At 51.6% G+C, this 18,975-nt stretch overlaps 7 protein-coding genes across 7 annotated transcripts; 2 read left to right on the top strand and 5 right to left on the bottom strand.

Annotated features, from left to right (window-relative positions):
- Positions 1-3,787: 3,787 nt before the first annotated feature.
- N7508_010422 (C2H2-type zinc finger protein) lies at positions 3,788-6,222 on the top strand (the record flags this gene model as incomplete). The annotated part of the gene is made up of 3 exons (XM_058468482.1): positions 3,788-3,920; positions 3,985-6,031; positions 6,081-6,222. The coding sequence occupies 3 exons, from the start codon at positions 3,788-3,790 to the stop codon at positions 6,220-6,222; spliced, it is 2,322 nt and encodes a 773-aa protein (XP_058316328.1).
- Positions 6,223-7,072: 850 nt separating this feature from the next.
- On the bottom strand, positions 7,073-8,060 carry N7508_010421 (uracil phosphoribosyltransferase; the record flags this gene model as incomplete). The annotated part of the gene is made up of 3 exons (XM_058468481.1): positions 7,073-7,509; positions 7,718-7,817; positions 7,887-8,060. The coding sequence occupies 3 exons, from the start codon at positions 8,058-8,060 to the stop codon at positions 7,073-7,075; spliced, it is 711 nt and encodes a 236-aa protein (XP_058316327.1).
- Positions 8,061-8,246: 186 nt separating this feature from the next.
- On the top strand, positions 8,247-9,473 carry N7508_010420 (FluC/FEX family fluoride channel; the record flags this gene model as incomplete). Its single annotated transcript, XM_058468480.1, has 1 exon — positions 8,247-9,473. One exon carries the CDS (start codon positions 8,247-8,249, stop codon positions 9,471-9,473), a length of 1,227 nt encoding a protein of 408 aa, XP_058316326.1.
- A 1,848-nt stretch (positions 9,474-11,321) lies between these two features.
- On the bottom strand, positions 11,322-11,645 carry N7508_010419 (uncharacterized protein; the record flags this gene model as incomplete). The annotated part of the gene is made up of 1 exon (XM_058468479.1): positions 11,322-11,645. One exon carries the CDS (start codon positions 11,643-11,645, stop codon positions 11,322-11,324), a length of 324 nt encoding a protein of 107 aa, XP_058316325.1.
- Positions 11,646-12,352: 707 nt separating this feature from the next.
- Positions 12,353-13,006, bottom strand: N7508_010418 (uncharacterized protein; the record flags this gene model as incomplete). The annotated part of the gene is made up of 1 exon (XM_058468478.1): positions 12,353-13,006. The coding sequence occupies one exon, from the start codon at positions 13,004-13,006 to the stop codon at positions 12,353-12,355; it is 654 nt and encodes a 217-aa protein (XP_058316324.1).
- Positions 13,007-13,908: 902 nt separating this feature from the next.
- Positions 13,909-15,654, bottom strand: N7508_010417 (putative DNA-directed RNA polymerase III RPC4; the record flags this gene model as incomplete). Its single annotated transcript, XM_058468477.1, has 1 exon — positions 13,909-15,654. The coding sequence occupies one exon, from the start codon at positions 15,652-15,654 to the stop codon at positions 13,909-13,911; it is 1,746 nt and encodes a 581-aa protein (XP_058316323.1).
- An 819-nt stretch (positions 15,655-16,473) lies between these two features.
- On the bottom strand, positions 16,474-18,441 carry N7508_010416 (putative C6 finger domain protein; the record flags this gene model as incomplete). The annotated part of the gene is made up of 2 exons (XM_058468476.1): positions 16,474-17,661; positions 17,719-18,441. The coding sequence occupies 2 exons, from the start codon at positions 18,439-18,441 to the stop codon at positions 16,474-16,476; spliced, it is 1,911 nt and encodes a 636-aa protein (XP_058316322.1).
- Between the last annotated feature and the right edge of the window lie 534 nt (positions 18,442-18,975).

Genomic DNA, 18,975 nt, shown 5'->3' with positions numbered 1-18,975 from the left:
TTGGACAAAGCAACCAACTACGTCAGAGCCCATAATCAACAGCCACCTGCAAAGAAAGTCCAAATCTTAGAGTAAGTCCAAAGTAAAAGTCGCCACAAATTCGTACCTTGTTCCTTGCAGGACCTCGCAGAAACCCAGAAAAAAGACATCAAGAAAGCACCCAACCGGACGGAATTCCACCAGCCGAGACCCAACCCTGCCGCTCGGTGCAAGCCTCACCCAATAAAAGCCGCCAAAGCAGGTTCCCTAGTTGACCCAGAATCTCGGGTTCCGATGATCAGCTCCCCCTTTTTTTCCCACTCTACGACCTCCCACTTCCATTTCTACATTTATTTTGCGAGGCAATCTCATTGCTCCGAACAAGCCATTCCATTCCTGCCGGCCCACACACACACCCCTGCCCAGGTGAGGTCCAGGTCCTTCCCACCTTCCACCCCCCATTTATCCACATCCTCACAATTCTCGCCCAGCTCGATGAAGTAACTCATCCATAGTCTAACGCGCTATGGAAGGCTAGTGGTGTCTTTCCTCGACGACCGTCGTCAGACGTTTAAACCTTAGTCAATGGCGCCCTAAGATATCGAACGTAGAAGGTTCTCCGGGCGTTCTGCGGTCTCCGTTTTCCGTAAGCCGTGTCTGCAATTCTGGGTCTTATTCGCGCCCCCTGTTCGGAGTAAGCTGAGTTGAGCAGTTGGCTGGGATGTTGGCCATGCGTTCCACTTTTTCGAGAAAATTCCACGGTTTCATCCGGGGAGAGCTCTTCTCTCCGGATACACTGGCTAGACCGGACTACTGTACTTTAGGCTTGTAAAGACAAGTGAAGTCAACATAGGAGACCGGCGTTTATCCTTGTTTGAAGCCAATGTTAGTAAGGTATCTGTGTTATTATTGTTGTTGGTGTCAGTTCGGTGTTTGCTTCTGCATTCGATATCCAACATCCGATCTATAAACAAGACAAATCATAAAAAAAAACCAATTATTGCCAATTGTGATTCATCCGTGTCTGAGGCGTGATCCTGTGCCTGTATGTATCCCCTGCATTGGTCGGAACAACCACCAATGAACCCGGGATGCGCACACACCATGCGGTATATGCACGGCACACATCGACACAGGACATCGTACAGCATGCAGCACACACATATAATGGGCTGATGGCTGATGTAGTAGCTGACAGTAATGGCTGATGGTAAAGTGGCGTGTGTGTGTGTGTGTGTGTGTGTGTGTGCAGGGTACATGTAAGGATTATACATGTAAACCCAACTACAGAGGATCAGATAGCAGAAAACATGACGCATCAAATAAGTCATCGAATATTAGAAGGAACGTGTTCTAGACGGGAGTGAACCATGGACCGGAACTTCTTCCCCGGACGCACTTCCGATCGCGATAGATCATGTTTCCACGGTTCAAGTCTTGAAATCTGGAAAGGGGCACGACGCGAACAGGGCTGTCAGTTGGATATGAAACATAATTGACGGAAGCAAGATAATTGATAACTGATAAAGATAATTGTTATATCCACGCGCTCTAACATTTACACGAAAAGCTTCGGTAAACCCGTGCCCGCGTCTCAGGATACAATAATTCCGAGTCCAGACTACGCGTCGGAAACGGCAAAACGTGTCAAGCACGCACTGTTCAGTTCAAAAGACCTCTGGATTTGGAGCTAAGCTAAGTGCTAAGTAGGCAGGCGGATTTGCCATTGTACTGTACAGTACTCCGTGTGTATTTCTTGGAAGACTCCACTGACCCGCCCTGTGCTCCGTAAAAAGGAACCTTACGGAAGTCGCGCTGAGAGTGGAGGGAGGGTGTTTTGGTTTTTTTTTTGTGATTTTTACTCTTTTTTTGTCTTACCAGGGAAGTTGGGGGTCCCTTTGTAGACCGACCCATCGGTTAGCGAAAGTGTATCGAGAATAGCGCGCACAATGGGGTGCGCACTGGCAGTTTCAAAAGGAATTAGCAGTGCAATGGATTAAAATTTGTGGGAAGTGGAACATTTTCCGATTATTTAGGCGAGATGGGGATTTCAAGGCTTCACCGTCTCAAGGGTTTGTGGATCTCTGCCCTACCCTAACTGGAGTTGGGCTTAGATTGATGCTTTTGCAGAAGCGGTGAGGGGGATACTGACACGAAGTCGTCTTCACCGACAAGTGAGCTTTATTAAGGTGTTCCCGTAGTGTCAGTTAGGTTGGTTAGCTTGGATAGGAAATTCCAGACCTGGGCCTGGAGTTGTCGGGACGATGGCGGTGTCCACTAGTTCAGGGGCCGGCGCCGGGGAAGAAGTTCCTGAAATTCTTGCCAGGAACAACTAGAGGTCTGATTCATAACTGGTCCGATTGGATCCTCATATTGCAGATCCATTACACGGGATCTCGGTGGATTTTTGATTCTTGATGGAATGGGAGAGGGATTGACCAAGGGATTGGGAATGGGTGGACCGGGAGGTAAGGTCTTCAGTGTACATATATGTAGTTTTGGATGCTAGGCACTCCAATAGACGGTCAAGTCACCGATATCCTGACCATCGTCATTTGTGGTCGAGAACGTTAACGGGGTCGGTCCGCTGCATCGGGAAGTGGATCGTGCTTTTCGTCCAAAGCCACCCGGGCTTCACCGTACATGAATAGAAAGGACCAGATCGGAGAAGTTTCGATTCTTCGATGATCTGCCGGGAGTTCGGGAGTTTGTTTGGAGGTTCCGGATCAAGGGGGCAGGGGCGAGGGGCAATAATTTGATATCTCCATATCAAAACCAAGGCCCAAGTGTACATTACTGTATACATACATTGTAATCTCGACGCGAGCGCGTCTCCTTAGTAACCGCGTCCGGGATCACCGGGTGATGTAAGTCCCCCACTCAAATTACTGTCAGCGGTGTACTAGCTGTACATGGTCTAATACTGTACGTTGACCTCACCATAGTGGACCCAGGGCAAGTTAGGCCTTTAGATCGAGTATCGCCCAAAGTTCCGATTCGTGTAGATCTATGCATTATGGCAGGTGATAAGGGAAAACAGAGGGGTAGAATGTTAAGTGGCACACAACAGCCACAAGGCGGGGTGACGAGACGGGATCTGGACCAGTCAGTTAATGAGGCAAGCAAAAGTACGAGCCCAAGACAGATCCGGGCATGGTGATATAAATCAGGTATGCAAATCAACACAAATTCCTGTTCGGAGTTGTGTCGCAGATCGGAGGGGGAGGGGTCGAGCCATGGTACCAATCTTGACATCTCTTGCGCGCACATACTACAGACTCAGTATACAGTAGACACCGATATCGATACAGGTACACAGATGTATAATCCCTGTAGGGGGTAGTCTCACATGCCTCATCTCAGAGCGAGGGGCTATCCACTATGATCGACTCTCAGGGGAGCCACATGGGTGATCGAGAATAATTACGTGTCGAATTTGTATGGTAAAGAAAGGAGGGAGTGCGTGGTGATAGTGCAGGGGGCTGGTGACTGAGTAAGCGATGCTTGGGCCCACGACCCTCCCCCTCCCTTCTCACTTTCCCCCTCGGTTTCCTCAAATTCCTTCTTATTCTCCTCATCCTCCCCTCCTCTTACCCCCCCATCCCACCTTTCTTTCAGCGTTGATTTTTTCTAATTTTTACCTTTTGTGGCTGGACACACTTATTGATACCCTTTGTTTTCCCACTTTCTCAAGGAATGATCAGACTCCCCAACGAACTCCTGTCGTCGACACGCCTACAAAACCGGTGCGAACTTACCCAGGGGACAATACCACCGTTTACACTCTAAGTCGATCTTCAACATCGACATGGCTCCTTCCGCTCCCGGAGCAGCCAACTCGCCGGCTAAGAAAGCCTCAGCCCCAGAGAAGAAATACAAGTGCCAGTTTTGCAATCGCGCATTCAGTAGAAGCGAACATCGCAGTCGTCATGAACGCTCCCGTAAGTACAGCGGATGGCTGGGTCCCCATATCCCCCTCTAACCCCTCTCACTAACAACAACTAGACACAAAAGAGAGACCCTTCAAGTGCTTAAAATGCCGCAGTACCTTTGTCCGTCGCGATCTTCTATTGCGCCATGATCGAACTGTGCACGCCAAGGATGGTGGAATTCCCCTCGTCGCCGAGGGCCGCAGACGTGGTGGAGGGGTTCAGAAAAACTCATCTGCACCATCGAAACCGTCGGTCACCGTGGACCCGACGACGTTGGAGCAGATTGAGGCCAGCAGCGATGGTATGGTCGACCTTGAAACTGCAGCCATGTTGATGACAGATTTCCAACATAAGGCTGCAGCAGCGGCGACCGGCCAGGTCTCCGAGCGTTCCGAATCGCTTTCGCCCGGACGCGGCTACGAGCCCTACCTGTCAGGCAACGCCACTCTGCCTCAGATGCCCTGGGACACTCTTGTCTCCCCCGCGGAAACTGGCTCGATGCCTACCCTCGTCGATCGCCATGGCCCCGTCGGAGACGTTCTCCTGTCCAATTCCCTTCCCATGTCTGGCAACTCTACCCCGAATGCCCTTTCGCCGTACCCCTCCATGACGGGTCCGGTTAGCCCTGTCAACTACCGTCGTTCGCCTGGCCCCAGCCAAGCCCTCACTCTCCCCAAGGCGCCTCAACTCGCTAATGAGATGGAACGTAACTACGTGGTTGACCGAGTACAGAGTGCTGACTCTTTGGGTGCGCTGCCTGACACTTTCCAGCTTCCCCCCACCATCGCACTGAACCGTTATCTCTCTACTTACTTTAACCTTTACCACCCTCACCTACCCTTCCTTCACCAGGAATCGTTCCAGCCCGCTCATATCTCCGCACCACTACTTCTTGCAGTTTTGTCAATTGGCGCTCTGTACACTTTCGAGCGCGAGCACGCTTTCATGCTCCACGTCGGCTCCAAGGTTCTGGTAAACCAGTTCCTCCAACACAAGGACAACTTCGACTCTCGCAAGTGCCCCCTCTGGTTGATGCAGGCTACTCTGTTGAACATGGTCTTTGAGAGCTGGAGTGGTGACCCGAAGGGCCTCGAATGGACTTGCTCCATCAAGAGTCTTCTTGCCAACATGGTCGCCGGCAACCGGTACCAGCTTAAGGTGCGCACCCAGGCCCGCCAGAGTGTGCATCCGTCTCGTGAGGAGTGGATCGAGGATGAGTCTTGTCGTCGTACATATTTCGCCGTGTATATCTTCTTCGGCATGTTGACTCTCACCTTCAACCACACTCCCGCCATGAGCTTCGATGAGTTTGACGACTTGGAGCTTCCATCCTCCGAGTCCTTGTGGAACCTTGACGCCGCCGATGAGGACACCTGGCGCCGCAGTGTTGCCACCAGTGCCCTCACTGTGCGCGAGGCCCATGACTTCCTCTTCCAGGGCGAGCAGACCCGCTACAGTGCTTTCGCCACTCGCGTCCTGATCAATGCCCTGTTCTTGCAGGTCTGGAACCACAAGCGTAGCTTCGAGGCTTTGCAGGATGTGGTTACAGAGTACAAGCTGCGTCTTGCTCTCGAAACCTGGGAGAGCTCCCTCGAGGTTTGCGAGCCCGAGACTATCGTTGTCCCGCTCAGCACCCCTCAAAAGGGCCACCCACTGATCTTCAACTCGATGGCAGTCTACCGCAACACTCGTGCCCGCCTGGAAGTTGACCTGAAATCCATCCAGGAGGCCATGCGGTACCACTCCTCGTACGAAGTCGCGGCCGCTATGACCGTCGCTCGTGAGAAGGTCAAGCGCTCGCAGGAGATGAACAAGGTTGTTCAGCAATGCTTCGAATGCATTGAGATTGCCGCTATTCAAGGCATCAACTGGGTCGCCAAGACCTCCGCCACTAACTGGAGTGTCGAGCACCCTCTCTGCGGCCTGGATCTGATGGTCATCTTGAGCCTCTGGCTCTACCGCCTGGAACATGACGATGAGCCGGCGACTGAGGCCGAAATGGCCATCTACAACAAAGTGCGCAACCTGTTTGACGACGATGCCATCGATGCCTTTGGCAAGCTCAGCTCCACCGTCGCTCGTGTATGGGGTAACATCCTAGACGGCGTGGTTGTATGGGGGTAAGTCCTCCCACCTTCCCTTCTATTGATCTCTACTAACACTTCCTAGTATCACCAAACTCATGGGCGAGTCGTTCAAGCTGCACTCCCAGGCCCTAGTTGGCTACGAGGATTCCCTCCGCGTCGGCAAGGACCAGCCGATCCACGCAGTGCCAACCAAGTCGCTTGCTAGCGTCGGCACTGCTTATTAAATTTCTTTGAGTTTTTCCTTGAGTTCTGCTTTTGATTTCGGGTTCTTACTCTCCTTTGTTGGATGCTTTGGGACACTTCGGCAACGGGACTGGACAATACCAGTGGGCAAGGCGGGGTGTTTGGGATTGAATACTTCGCTTGATATCCCTCTTGGTGGTTCCGGGTTCTTTGGATTGATTTTTATCTTTCTCTTTTTTTTTCCATCTTTGCTTTGCTTTTTCCTTGCATCTTCCTGCTTTTCTGCACCAGGGAGTCCAGTGTGGTGTTTCTGCTTTCCGTCTTCGACACCTGGCTGGTCCTGTGTGTTATCTCGCACTCCATGGAGTTTTCTTCCTTTGATTCGGTTCATCTTAACCCCTAATCGTGCCCCCCAGTCCATCTGCTTTTCGTGCTCTCGATACCTTTTGTCTTTTTCTTCCGCGTTATTTGATTTGACTTGATTTTTTTCTCATTTCCTTTGTTCTGCATCTGCGTTTTTCTGGCTGGGTTTTCCAGTCGCTGTATTTGACGTTAATTGCTATGTCCTTTGCCCCGCTCATCTTGCTCTTGCGAACTGTTCCGCATTGTTTGAGTCTTCTTCTCGCCTTTGTTTTCCTTGCACATGCTTTTATGCCGTTTATATGTACTATACGTAATCGATGAATTTATTATTTGCGGGGACAACCATGATCATTGTAATGGTAACTTGTATGCATAGCTAATAAGTGAGTAAATAGTAACAACTCTACGTACAGAGTACTATCTCCCGAAATGCCAAAACCGACGTTCTCCGTAAAGACCAACATCTCATCTCCACCTCAACTAAACATCACAATCATAACGACAAAGAAAGTAAAGCGATAAACCCGCTTACTTCCCAATAGCAACAAACAACCGATCCCCAATATCCCCGAGACCAGGCACAATCATTCCCTTCTCATTAACACCCGAATCAATAGCCCCAGCCCAAACCTCCACCCCTTCAGCCCAAGTCCCAGCAGCACGCTTTATACCCTCCTCAGAGGCAAGCAAGCTAAGCATAATAACCTTCTTAACGCCCCAATCCCGCAAGAGAAGGATGGCTGCTTCGGCCGTGGCGCCTGTTGCAATGACTGGGTCCAGGAGGACTGCTAGGCTTGCGGCTGCGCTGTTTGTGCCTTGGTTTAAGGATGCTGGGGAGGCGGGGGAGAGCTCGCTTCTGTGGAAGGGAAGGTTGTTGTAGTATTCTACGGGTTGGAGGGTTGCTTTTTCGCGGAAGAGACCTAGGTGGTAGACTGGGACTGGGGTCGGGAGGAGGTCGTTCAGGGCTTGGGTTTGTTAGTTGGGTCTTTGGTTAGGGGGGGGAAGAGATGGTTTGGTTGCATTGCAGGTTTTGATGCGGCTTTGGGTTTTGGATTGGGGTGTAGGTGCAGAAATGAAGTAATAGGAAGGGGGGAGCAATGGCCCAAGTAATGTAGATAGGTAGGCAAGACGCTGGTAGGAAAGAAGCTTGTAGCACAGACATCAAGTACTTACCATCAACCATGCCTAGACCAGACCGCAGGATCGGAACTAGAGCCAGGTCCGCCGGATCAATGCCTTGGGTTTCATATTCGACACCGAGAGGGGTGCGGTCCTGCAGGGGATGTTAGCGTTCGTGTTCGGGGTTTTCCTCATGGCTCTTATGAGTGAACAAGCTTCTTACGGTTCCGGTCTTGATCGTCTTGAGTCCTGCAAACGCCTCCACGCCCAGAATAGTGGCGATGTCATGAACTAGACCTCTTGTCTCGCGAGGAGTGGTGGACTCTGAGCGGATCAGGGAGAGCTTAGCTTGCAGACAGGGGTGAACAGAGACGTGGACATTCCGCGGAAGAGACATGATGAATGTGAGAAGAGTATGAAGAGGAGAAAGAGATAGAGAGAAGAGGAAGAAGAGGGGAGTAGCAGTGCCTTATCTACTTCCCCTCTATACTAATGTTATCTCCACCTGACCCACATCGGTCTCCGGGTCTTGGCGTTCTCTATCTCTTCTTCTCTTCTCTTCTCTTCCTCTGATAACGAGGCAATGCCACAAACTGACCTCCCAGAGGTCGGTAACCCACTACAAACAACGTCTCAACTTGAACCCCAACCTACAAACCCAACTCAACAATGGCATCCCCCCGAACACGCGCCCGAGCTCGCATCTGCACCCCTCTCTAAACACGCAACCCACCTCTACGCCGTCTCCTACCTAATATTCTTCTCATTACTGGGTACACTAGCCCGCCTCGGCCTCCAAGCCTTAACATTCTACACGGGCGCGCCCGTCGTCACCGGCGTACTATGGGCGAACGTAGGCGGCAGCCTGGTAATGGGCTTCCTAACCGAAGACAAGAATTTGTTTTTGGAGGAATGGGGCGAGAAGCCAGTGCAACACGATAAAGACGCACCACAAGATGTGCAAGCTGTCGAAGCCAGCGTGAAGAGACATAAAGCCGTCAAGAAGACTATTCCGCTGTATATCGGCCTGACGACTGGCTTCTGTGGCTGCTTTACGTCCTTCTCGTCGTTTATCCGGGATGTGTTTCTTGCACTTGCTAATGCCCTGCCGGATCCGTCGCTGCCGGCTGGATCGGCTATTGCGTCGCGAAATGGCGGATATAGCTTCATGGCGCTGGTTGCCGTTGTTCTGTTGACGGTATCGCTGAGTATCTCAGCGCTGATCTTCGGCGCGCACGTTGCTCTCGCATTGACGCGCTTTACCCCTACTGTTCCATTCAAGTTCACGCGACGTGTTCTAGACCGTGTGTTTGTTGTTTTGGCATGGGGCTGCTGGCTAGGCGCGGTCTTTCTGGCGATTTGGCCGCCAGATCGACACGATGGGCCGGATGCCTGGCGTGGTCGAGCTGTGTTTGCACTCGTCTTCGCGCCACTTGGATGTCTGCTGAGGTTTTATGTCTCGTTGTATCTCAATAGCCGTATTCCTACGTTCCCACTTGGTACGTTTACGGTTAATATCTTTGGAACTGTTATCGAGGGCATTTGCTATGATCTTCAGCATGTCAATGGCCTTGGGGCTATGGTTCCTGCTGCTTTGACTGGGTGTCAGGTGCTGCAGGGTGTTATGGATGGGTTTTGCGGGAGTACGACAACTGTTAGTACTTGGGTTTCTGAGTTGGATGGTCTGTCTCGTCGTCGATTTTCTTATCTTTATGGCTTCACTAGTGTGGCTGTTGCCCTTGGGTTCTTGGTTGTTATCATGGGTTCTTTGCTGTGGACTCGTGGGTTTGATGATCCTGTCTGTGGGTGATGGCGTCTGTCTAGCTTGGTGTCTTTTAGTCTAAATAGATCAATGCTAATATAATGTATACTACAGGCTTGAGATGAACATCATATTACTCTTAGGATATCAACCTAAACTAATTCATCATCACCGCCAACCATCCTAAACATATAAAAGCTTCCTACTCCTTTTCCTGCTCCGTCTTCTCTGATTTCTTCTCCACATCCTCAACCTCAACCTCAATCCCAGGCCCAATCTCAACAGGACTCATCCCATACTAACACCAATATCCATCCCAGTATCCATCCCATGAACGGGCAACTCAACCCGCCCCTCGGGAATGGCATACCGATCCAACATTTTCTCATGAACACCACCATCACCAAAAGCAAACACCCCCTTAGACGTCGTGACTCCTACACCATTTTTACCCCTCGTAACAGTCGTTTTCGTTCCGCGAGGGTCTGGCGTGTTACTCTCGTTCCTATGGAGGCCTTTACGACGGGCGAGGTCTTGAGTTTGGAGGCGGTTTTCGAAGGCTTTTCACCCCCATTAGATTTGGTTTGTATCATATCATGGAAATAATTGGGAGGTAGGGTTTGGTATGGGATTGGAGTGGAGCGGGGTTCAGATTTTGTTTTGCGAAGAAGTAGAGCAGAGTCAGGCAATTCAGATAATGAGATGTAACTCACCGCGCCAGACAACAACGTATAAAGCTATCACGACGCGGTATAGAGAGAGGAGAACCCGAAAATTAAACCTAGTTCGAGGCCGAGGGAGGGCATCGGTGTATAGGGTGGCCCTGTGTTGACGGCCATGGTTGGGGAGTATGGGGAGGAGTTTATTCGAGGATTCGAGGAAGTGACACTTCAGCTGGGGTAAAGTGTTCACTCTCGTGCCAAACTCGATGTGATAAATAATAAAAGGGTAGAGAATAATTAGAGTAGACACTCGACAAAGCGAAGTGCAGTGTGAAGCAATTTGATAGCCTACAGTAGTTTCGTTTGCTCTATGGGTTGTTTGCTTCTTCACCGCAGGAGTTCGGGGGTGGATAGAGGTAAAGATGTGAGTTTCATTCCATATGTCAGAACCAGAAAGAGCAAAACAGATGTCCAAAGTTGAGCGATACTATACTGTAAAGTGAGGATGCGTGAGAAAGAAAGAAACACATCCCATGTCCAAGACCCTGGACAGTATGAAAGGAGGCGCAGACCATCGAAGTAGAAGTGAATAAAGAAACAGAAACGGAAAAAGCAAAAGCAATAATTGTAAATGGTATAATCACATCGTATTGGCCATATCTATATACACTAATTAAAGGTTAAGTAAAGTCATGACATGTACACAAAGGAACATTTCAACAAGAACAAAATAGGTATCATGTACAACATGTATACAAACTGCAAATCTATACTCCCGGCAGCATGGCTGGTACACATCAGGTACACAGGAACAAACATCGAGTTGGCACGTCAGGACAGATGCAAAGAAATGATAAAAAAAAAAAGGAAAAAAAAAGGCTCAAATGGTAATGGTGATGATCCAATCCCACGCCTGAGAAAGGCCATGGATGCATGATAGACAATGAAATGGTCAGAAATCCGCTGCAACGTCTGAACTGAACTGGAAATGGAATGAAAATGGATAAAAAGTCCACTTGGTGTGAGCGGATCAAGAGGTGGACTTGGGGGAGGGGGGGAGGTGGGTCCGGCGTTTCACATGTCGTGTCGAGAAGAGAGAAAAAGGTCGTGGAGAATGGCATATAGATCAGAATCGAAGGTGAAGAAGGTGAAGTCGAAAGGAAATGATGAAGGTAAACAAGGGTTCAAGCGTTGGCCGTATCATACTAGCAATCCACTCCGCGAAGGAGTGAAATCACCCGAGCATGACAGCCGCCAAAGCAGTAAAAGTCAGGCCAATAGCCATACCAATCCACGGCGTCTGACCCAGGGAACCCTCACTGCGCGCCTGAAGCACATGCCTCGCAGCCAACTTTCCCGTCTCGTCAACCAACACCGAGTCCAATCCAGCAACAGGAACGAAACGGCCCCGATCGCGGATACCCATTTCCGCTAATGAGACGGTGGGCGAGATGTGCGCGAAATCAGACGAAACGGCAGACCCCGTCGCGGGTTGTTGTTGTGATTCGGCGAGAGCTGCAGCCGGGGCCAACAGAGCTAGGAGAGTTGCTGGTTTCATTGTAGCCGCGGGGAATAGAAGATTTCGAGAGTATAGAAGGCGGGTATGTATGGAGATTGACTGGTATGCGCGCGCTTGACTACTTGGGCTGGTGCCTGCGAGAGACAAGCAACGCCAAGCTGGGTTGGTGCGGGTCGTGGTCGTGGGGTTGTCTTAAGTTGGCGAGGCAACACGCAACGGTTGCAAGTAGTGTCTGGGGTTTGGCGGAGATGAGGGTACTCGGATAATATGTCTTGGATCTCGGAATCAGGATTGGACTTGGAGGGGGTTCAGGACATGCCACGCCCGTTTATTGTGTCGGATTGTCGGAGTCAGGCAACCGGGAATAGGGGGCCAAATCGGTCGTCCGTACAGAGCCTCCTCACTTGAATCTCAGGACTCGCCCTTGCTCTCCCCCTGAAATCAGATCTCGAATCTGAATGAAAGAAAGGAGAAAGGGGGAAAAGTAAGAAGCAAATTCCTGGTGATTGGCCCGTTGCAGTCTCAGGGACGCCCCCACAGGCTGCCCCCAAAGGCGTCATGTGATTGGCTGAGAGCTCCCGTGCAGATGGCTTCATGTAGCTATTTGCGGCTTGTATGAGCTATTTGTTGCATATTGGGGCTATTTAGAAATGATGGCCCCGATGGCCCCTTTGGATAATACACTGCCCTGCAGTCCTCCAATACAGGGATTCTGAAGTGCCAATTTGAACCAGCCACCCTCAATATCAGCATTGATCCTTCTCTCCCGGGACCTCTGGCTTGACCGGCTCTGCCTGGTCTGTGTTGGACTCCAGTTCCTGCTGAGGGTCCAACAAACCCAGGCGTTTAAGCTTGAGATATTTGCGCAGCCTGCGAGCCCTAATCATTGTCTCACTAGGCAATTCATCCCTCATCTGCAAATTCCTACCACAAGGCCGGCAGTAATACCCAGAAGAAAAGTCTCCAGCATCAACAAGTCTACGCCTGCTCCCGGGCAAAGTGATATCACCACAGTGCTGACAAGGACTCTTCTGTTTTCGCGCAGTGACAAACTTAGCCAATTTCCCACGTAACACCTTAACAGCCTTTAACTGCTCCTCGGTGGGCAATTTATCTTCAAGACCCAACCGCCGCGCACAAGACCGACAGTAATACCCAGCCGATGAATCTCCAGAACTAACAGATGACCGCTTCTTCTCTGGCGTAGCAGGCTCACCACAATGATCACAAGGGTATTCGCGGTTATGCGCCTGCGCAACCGGATGCTCAGAACTAGACCCGAGATCACTATGCTGGATCTTATTCTGGGCATCTTCCATTTGAACAAGGGCCTGGTAGTGCTCACGCTGAACACATGACCGGCAGTGCCAGCCTGCGTGGGGGTCGTCCGGGTCGACCATTTTGCGCTTTGAGCCTGGCGTCGTTTCAGTCCCGCATTTAAGACACGGACTCGATCTGTTCTTCGCAAAGTTTTCCCTCAAAAGTCTTCTTCTACGCATCGATGCTAGTTGCTCCTCATTTGGGAGGGCACCGTGCTGGCTGAGGGTCTGGAAGCAGGCGCTGCAGTGCCAGCCCTTCGTGCGGTCGTCGGGATCAGCTCGTCTTCGGCGCTTCGGATTTACGCTGCCTCCGCAGTGGGCGCAGGGCTCTCGCTCACTGAGTGTGGATTTATGACGGCATTGGCTGATCAGGGAGGTTTTGTCATGGATTTGAATGGTGTGCGCAGGTCTCGGTAGATCGCAAAGTGGTCTCGGTGTAGAGAGAACTATGTTAATGTGTCTCGTTTTGAGGTGGTCTGCGCGAATGCATTCATGAAGTCGGGAAAAGGGCCTCAGGAATTGGAGAATTGATTTGATATTCTGGCCATGGCGAAAGGCAGGCACATGATGTAGGAAAGGACGCAGCGACATCGCAAAATTTCGCGCTGAGGGCACTCGGTTGGCTCATAAAGGCATCTTAGATATTTGCGTGGTGAATGACTAGGTTGAAAGCCCTGTTAGAGCGGTGGAAGGCTTAATGCAAAAGATATGAGCTTGAGACTCCCACCGCGATGGATGCGCGAGCCAGGTCTTGGCATATTTGCCTTATGTGCCTGAAGCATCAGGCTGACACAAGGTTGTTACTAAGCGGCTTAGGTAGATCCTTGGAATGTTTGCATCGTTTGGTGCTCTTAGGGCAACTCTTCTATTCTATTGACAGCCAGATGTAATTACTCATGCATAAATGAACAGAAATATATATCGCTATGACCTTTTCTCTAATTTCCTTCAAATCATTATGGGTTTAGAATGCATTGGGACATTCATAGCATCTCATCCCAGTTAGGCGTGACAGTAAACTTGCCAGCCACTTCACCCATTGACCAAACCCGATTCTCGGACTGGTCAGCGTCGGGATCATCTTCTTCAGCATCTGCGTTGGGGTTGACAGGAGGCGAGACGATGACTGCCTCCTGCACAAATTGAACGGGTGCACCGCGGTCTAGTTCCATGCTGATGCCACCCCAGTCGAGGGTCACACGTCCGGACTTGTGGACGTTCAATTTGCCAACGCGGCCTGCTGGTAGGGACCAGGGCTTGTTGGCGGTGATGATGTCTTTTTCTTGGGGTGCTACCGTGGGCTGTGTAGTTTCGACGATCTCAACTTCGTCACCTCCTTCGCGTTTTATCGGGTTCTGGTTTTGAGGAGCGGCTGCGGGTTGTTCTTGGGTTATCTCTGAGCCGACAATATGAAGGTTTGGTGTCATGGGCGGGAATTGCATGAGGAAAAGCTTGCCGCTTAGGTAGGACTCTTCTTCTGCCTCTTCGGTTTCTTTCTCGGCATCCTCTCCCTCTGCAGTGGTGCTGGCATCTGCTGTTGCAGCTTCTGTGGCGCCCTCTGTCTGTGCTTCTGGTGTAGCCTTCTTCTGCGAGGGTGGGGGCACGAGAAGTTCCTTGATCATAGATAGATCTTCCATGTGACGGTCATATTCATCGATTTCCTCCTTGGTGTGAAGGAGGCTGCGTGGGTCTGGAACCTCGGGTTCCGGGGAGGGTACGGGTTGCGAAGATCGTTCTGCTGTACGTCTCTTGGTAGGGCTCTGGCTCAAAGCTGAGCGGACACGAACGCTCTGCGTGGGAAGGAACCCATCGTCGTCGGCGTAAGGGATATCACCCGCCATAACAGTATCCTCGTCCTCGGGATCAGGCTTGATACAAGGCTCATCTGTGCGCCTCTTCTCAGACTCCTTGGCGACTTTCTCCTTCTCTGCCTTGTCGCGAAGCTCCGCAGCTCTGCTGGAGCTGGACTCCATGTTGACACTGATAACCCGCTCTTCATGCTCATGGCGCGGAATACGAACAGGACGAAGAGCCCGTTCAGTCCGAGACCGACTAGGCATCTTCCCTTTCGCATCCTTGCCAGTATCCCATTCATCCTCATCACTATCAAGGTTGATATGATCAATGCTCATGCGAAGTCCACTCTCGTCGTCCGAAGAGTCATTCCCATGCGAACGGTCACCACCAGTAAACCCAGAGCGATTCCGCCCAGAGCCAACACCACCACCGCCGCCACCACCGCCGTATCCTCCACCAAACCCACCACCACCACGACCTCTCTTACCACCTCTTCCACCACCCATACTCATACCCATACCACCACGACCACGGAACCCAGCACGACGAGCCGCACCCCCACGCCCACGCTGAATAGCAGCAGCCTCTTTAAGCCGCTCATTGTACCGTTCCTGCTCAAGCCTCTCAATCTCCTCTCGCTCCTGCTTGCTGCGCCGCCCAACAGCCTTGGGCTTATATTTCAGAACGGGTTTTGCAGGCTCACCGCCTAGAGCGGAGGGCGGTCGGCTACTCGGCGCAATGCTGCCGGAGGGTGTGCGCTTGTTCAGAGATTGCAGTCGTTGCACCGAGGATCGGTTGGCGGCGCTGGCTGGCGCGGGTGTTTCTTGCGTTGAATCCCCGCCTGCGGGAGTTGTAGAGGTTGCGGTTGTGCGTGCACCGCGTGCTGCTGTGCCCCCACGGGTGCTGCCGCGGGTTGCTCCTTTTGGAGGCATTGTTGCTCAGTCAAGGCGCTCGGAGAGGCTTGCTGGAGGGTTGAAAAAAGGTTGTAGGAAAGATTGGATTGAAGTGCGGTCGTTTTTGAGGGTGCGCTGGGACTTGTAAGCGTGAAACTTTTGGGTCTCGGGGGAACGAGACAGAATTATGCGAAGATCAATTCGACGGTGATCCATGCGGGCATTTGAAGTCGTGAAGGTTGAGCTCTTCAAAAAAATTGCGGGGCCATTCTCACCGCTTTGGTCACGTGACATAACCACCCCTCTGCGACTCGTTAGTGATGAAGCACAATTGTATGGAATTGTGTATAAAATTGTGTACACCCGTAATAGAATCTCAGGTTACCCGAAAATCTACCAAAAGCGAGATTGGCACATCTCGTGTCTTACTGCTGTTACATATGGCCCGACGTGGAAGTATATATTTCCATTATTGGTCAAACCGAACACCACATCAAATCGACATAAACAGAGATAATACCCAGTAGCATTGATTCCGAAGGAGCGAATGGAAGTGACAAGAAGCATATAGCCCGCAGAAACACTAAGACGCCGAAGGGACGCAACAACAACTCAACCGCTTGGCAGTGTATAATGAGGTCAAAAGCATGGCTTATGACCAAGGAAGGGAGTGTAGAGGAGGAAGGACAGATGACGACAGTATAAGGAGTGTATAGACCTGCTGGAGATGGCCAGAAAAGAGGGGATAGGAGGGAGTGAGGATGGCAAGATAAATGAGAGATCCCATGGTCACGGAGGGGTGGACATCCGATGCATTGCGCTCAAACGTGGCGACGACAATCGCTGCCAGAAGCTCGACTAGCGCTTCCGCTTCTTATTCTTGTCTGCCATAGACGCAGAAATAGGAGGCGTCGCTGGCATTGCTGGAAACTCGTCTTCGTCTTCTAGCATTTCTTCTCCGTTCTTCTTCACGGGAACGCCCATGTGACGGCCGTAACGGCCTTTGCGGCCGTTTCCTTCGTCTTCACTAACACAGCCTTCAATACCAATTCCGGCGTCCTTGCAGCGTCCGCAGGGACGTTGGCGGTCACAGCCTTTCTTGCTCTTGCGGCATCGTTGGCAGCGAGGCTTGGTCGACAGGTCTTCCTCATCCGCACCGAGTTGATGCTGGAAGTTGACCGAGCCTCCCGAGACCTTACGGGAAGAAGCTGGACTGAGAGGCGGCACAGGAGGGGCCGACTTGTCAGACGGCTTACGGGGAGCCGGCGCAGCGATCTTGCTCTTGACCTGCTTCACAGATGGCTGCTTCTGGCTGCGAACCTTAAATGACATAGGACGGCTCTTGGGCTTCTTTGCCTTGGGAGCGAACTCCTTGTACAGGATGTCCTCTTCACCTTCACTCTTGATGCCGTCATCGGCACCATCTGAGCTGTGGTCACTGCTGTCAGCGCTAGGGAGGATGTCATCCAGTCCCTTGTGGTGGCGCTTGATGGTGCCAGGTGGAAGCATTGGACTGGAGTCTAGCCTCTGGCGACGAGCTGGCAAGTCATCCTCATCCTCACTAAAGTCTTCACCATCACTGGTAGCGCCAGTAGATGAGGCGGCATCAGCAGCACCGCTAAAGGCGTCGTCCAATGTTGAGGCCGACGTGCGACCGTGAGAGAAATTGGACGCATCGCCCAGACGTATCAATTGCATCGCGACATCTTCATCAGAGATGCAGCTTGCAATAGTGGGATCAGGCGTGGGCAATACCCCCGGGCCACTCACTCGGCTAGCCGAGTAGCCTCCGGAGGCGTCGCGCATGCGATTATTGTCGGGGACAACGGGTGTCGCATACATCGTATTGCGGCCCGATTGAACACCATATTCGCTGTGACCATAGCTTTGCGGCGATGGAAGCGCTTGTTGATAACTATATGGGCGTTGAGGAGGGCGGGCAAAAGGCGACCCAGCGCCTTCCTGACCAATCGATCGACGTTGAGGAGAGACGGAGGAGGTAGAGGTAGTGAGGGGCACTTGAGGAGGAACAAATAAGGGAAGTTCCTAAGAGAAAGGAATATTAGCGCTGGATTGAAAAGGCGAGAATGTTGAGTCACTTACAGAGCTGTCGAACTTGGGTCGTTTCCGACGACCATCTTGTAGTATGTTTTCCATGCTGATATCAGAGCTAGCGAAGAGTTCATTGCGAGCCCTGCGAGCATAAGCGCTCTCTGTATCACTGTAGTCATCATCATTGAAGCCACCATGGATACTCGAGCCACGGCTTTTGTTACCCGCACGAGAGCCTGGCTTGTGCTGAGAAGCGCTGCGCATACTCCTATTGGAAGGGGAAGTGCTGCGCTTCCTAGCCATGCGTGATGCAGGGCGCGATGGCTGGTCCAGCACTGGCGCCATGCCATCGGCCATCTGGAAAGGCTCCGCCAGACTAGGCCGCTTGCGAGGCTCGACAGGGAAGCCATTGTAGAAATTCTCCCCGAAAGGTTGGATGGGAATGACTCGCACATATACAGTCCTGTTGTTTTTGAGGTTCTCGTACCTTGCGATGAGGGTGATTCCATGTTCATCCTCGAAGCTAACCCCACTGGCAGTACCATCGTAGATGCCATAGAAATTTTTGACCGTCGTCACAATCGAATCCGTCGTATCATGAGGATAAATTTGAACGCGCATGGGAATACGAGCTCGAACCTTGGAGTTTTCATCCAAAAGCAACTCGAAGGCGATGTTCTTGGGTGCTGGGCCCTTGAGCGACGGGTCTCTTACGGCAGTCTCTGCCAGACCCGGCTGCTCAAGGCCAGAGTGCCCTTCATGGACCGCTTGCATGGCGAATCCAGAATACGAGGGAGTCCTTCACTGCTATACCAAAGACTGCATCAACCCACTGCTTGTGTGCGATAGAGGGCGGGAATGGGGTCCATGGCGAGAGGAGAAGGGCAGGTGTAGAGGGAAGAATCCATCGAACCTACCAAAATAATAGAATTCGAAAGATCAGGCTGGTGGATGGACCACTCCCGGGTCTTGATGTATAAAAACCTTCGAAGCAGAGCCTTCGATGGTGAGGGGAATGTGTAGTCGCAAGAGCCGGGAGCAACTCAGAAGGGCAGACGTCGGTAAACCTGATCGAGGACAAACCGCACCAGATTAGCACAATGGGATTTCAAGCGCTCAAATATGCAATGAGGATGGGTTTTGTCAGAGGGGGATGATGGATGTGTCGCTAACCGAGTCCGGCCGACCTTGGGAGCGGGCTTGGGGGAGAAAGCAAGCGAGAGGACCCGGAAGAGGATGGAGAGGAACACAAACACACCTAATTCGACTTAAATCGAATTCTCCAGTGTCGCAAAGTTATCCGGATGG

This window comes from Penicillium antarcticum (assembly GCF_028974205.1).
Source record: "Penicillium antarcticum strain IBT 31339 chromosome Unknown utg000009l_segment0_segment0, whole genome shotgun sequence".
Taxonomy (NCBI): Eukaryota; Fungi; Ascomycota; class Eurotiomycetes; order Eurotiales; family Aspergillaceae; genus Penicillium; species Penicillium antarcticum.
The sequence above is the reverse complement of the archived record's forward strand: the minus strand, read 5'-3'. Positions and strand labels throughout refer to the sequence as shown.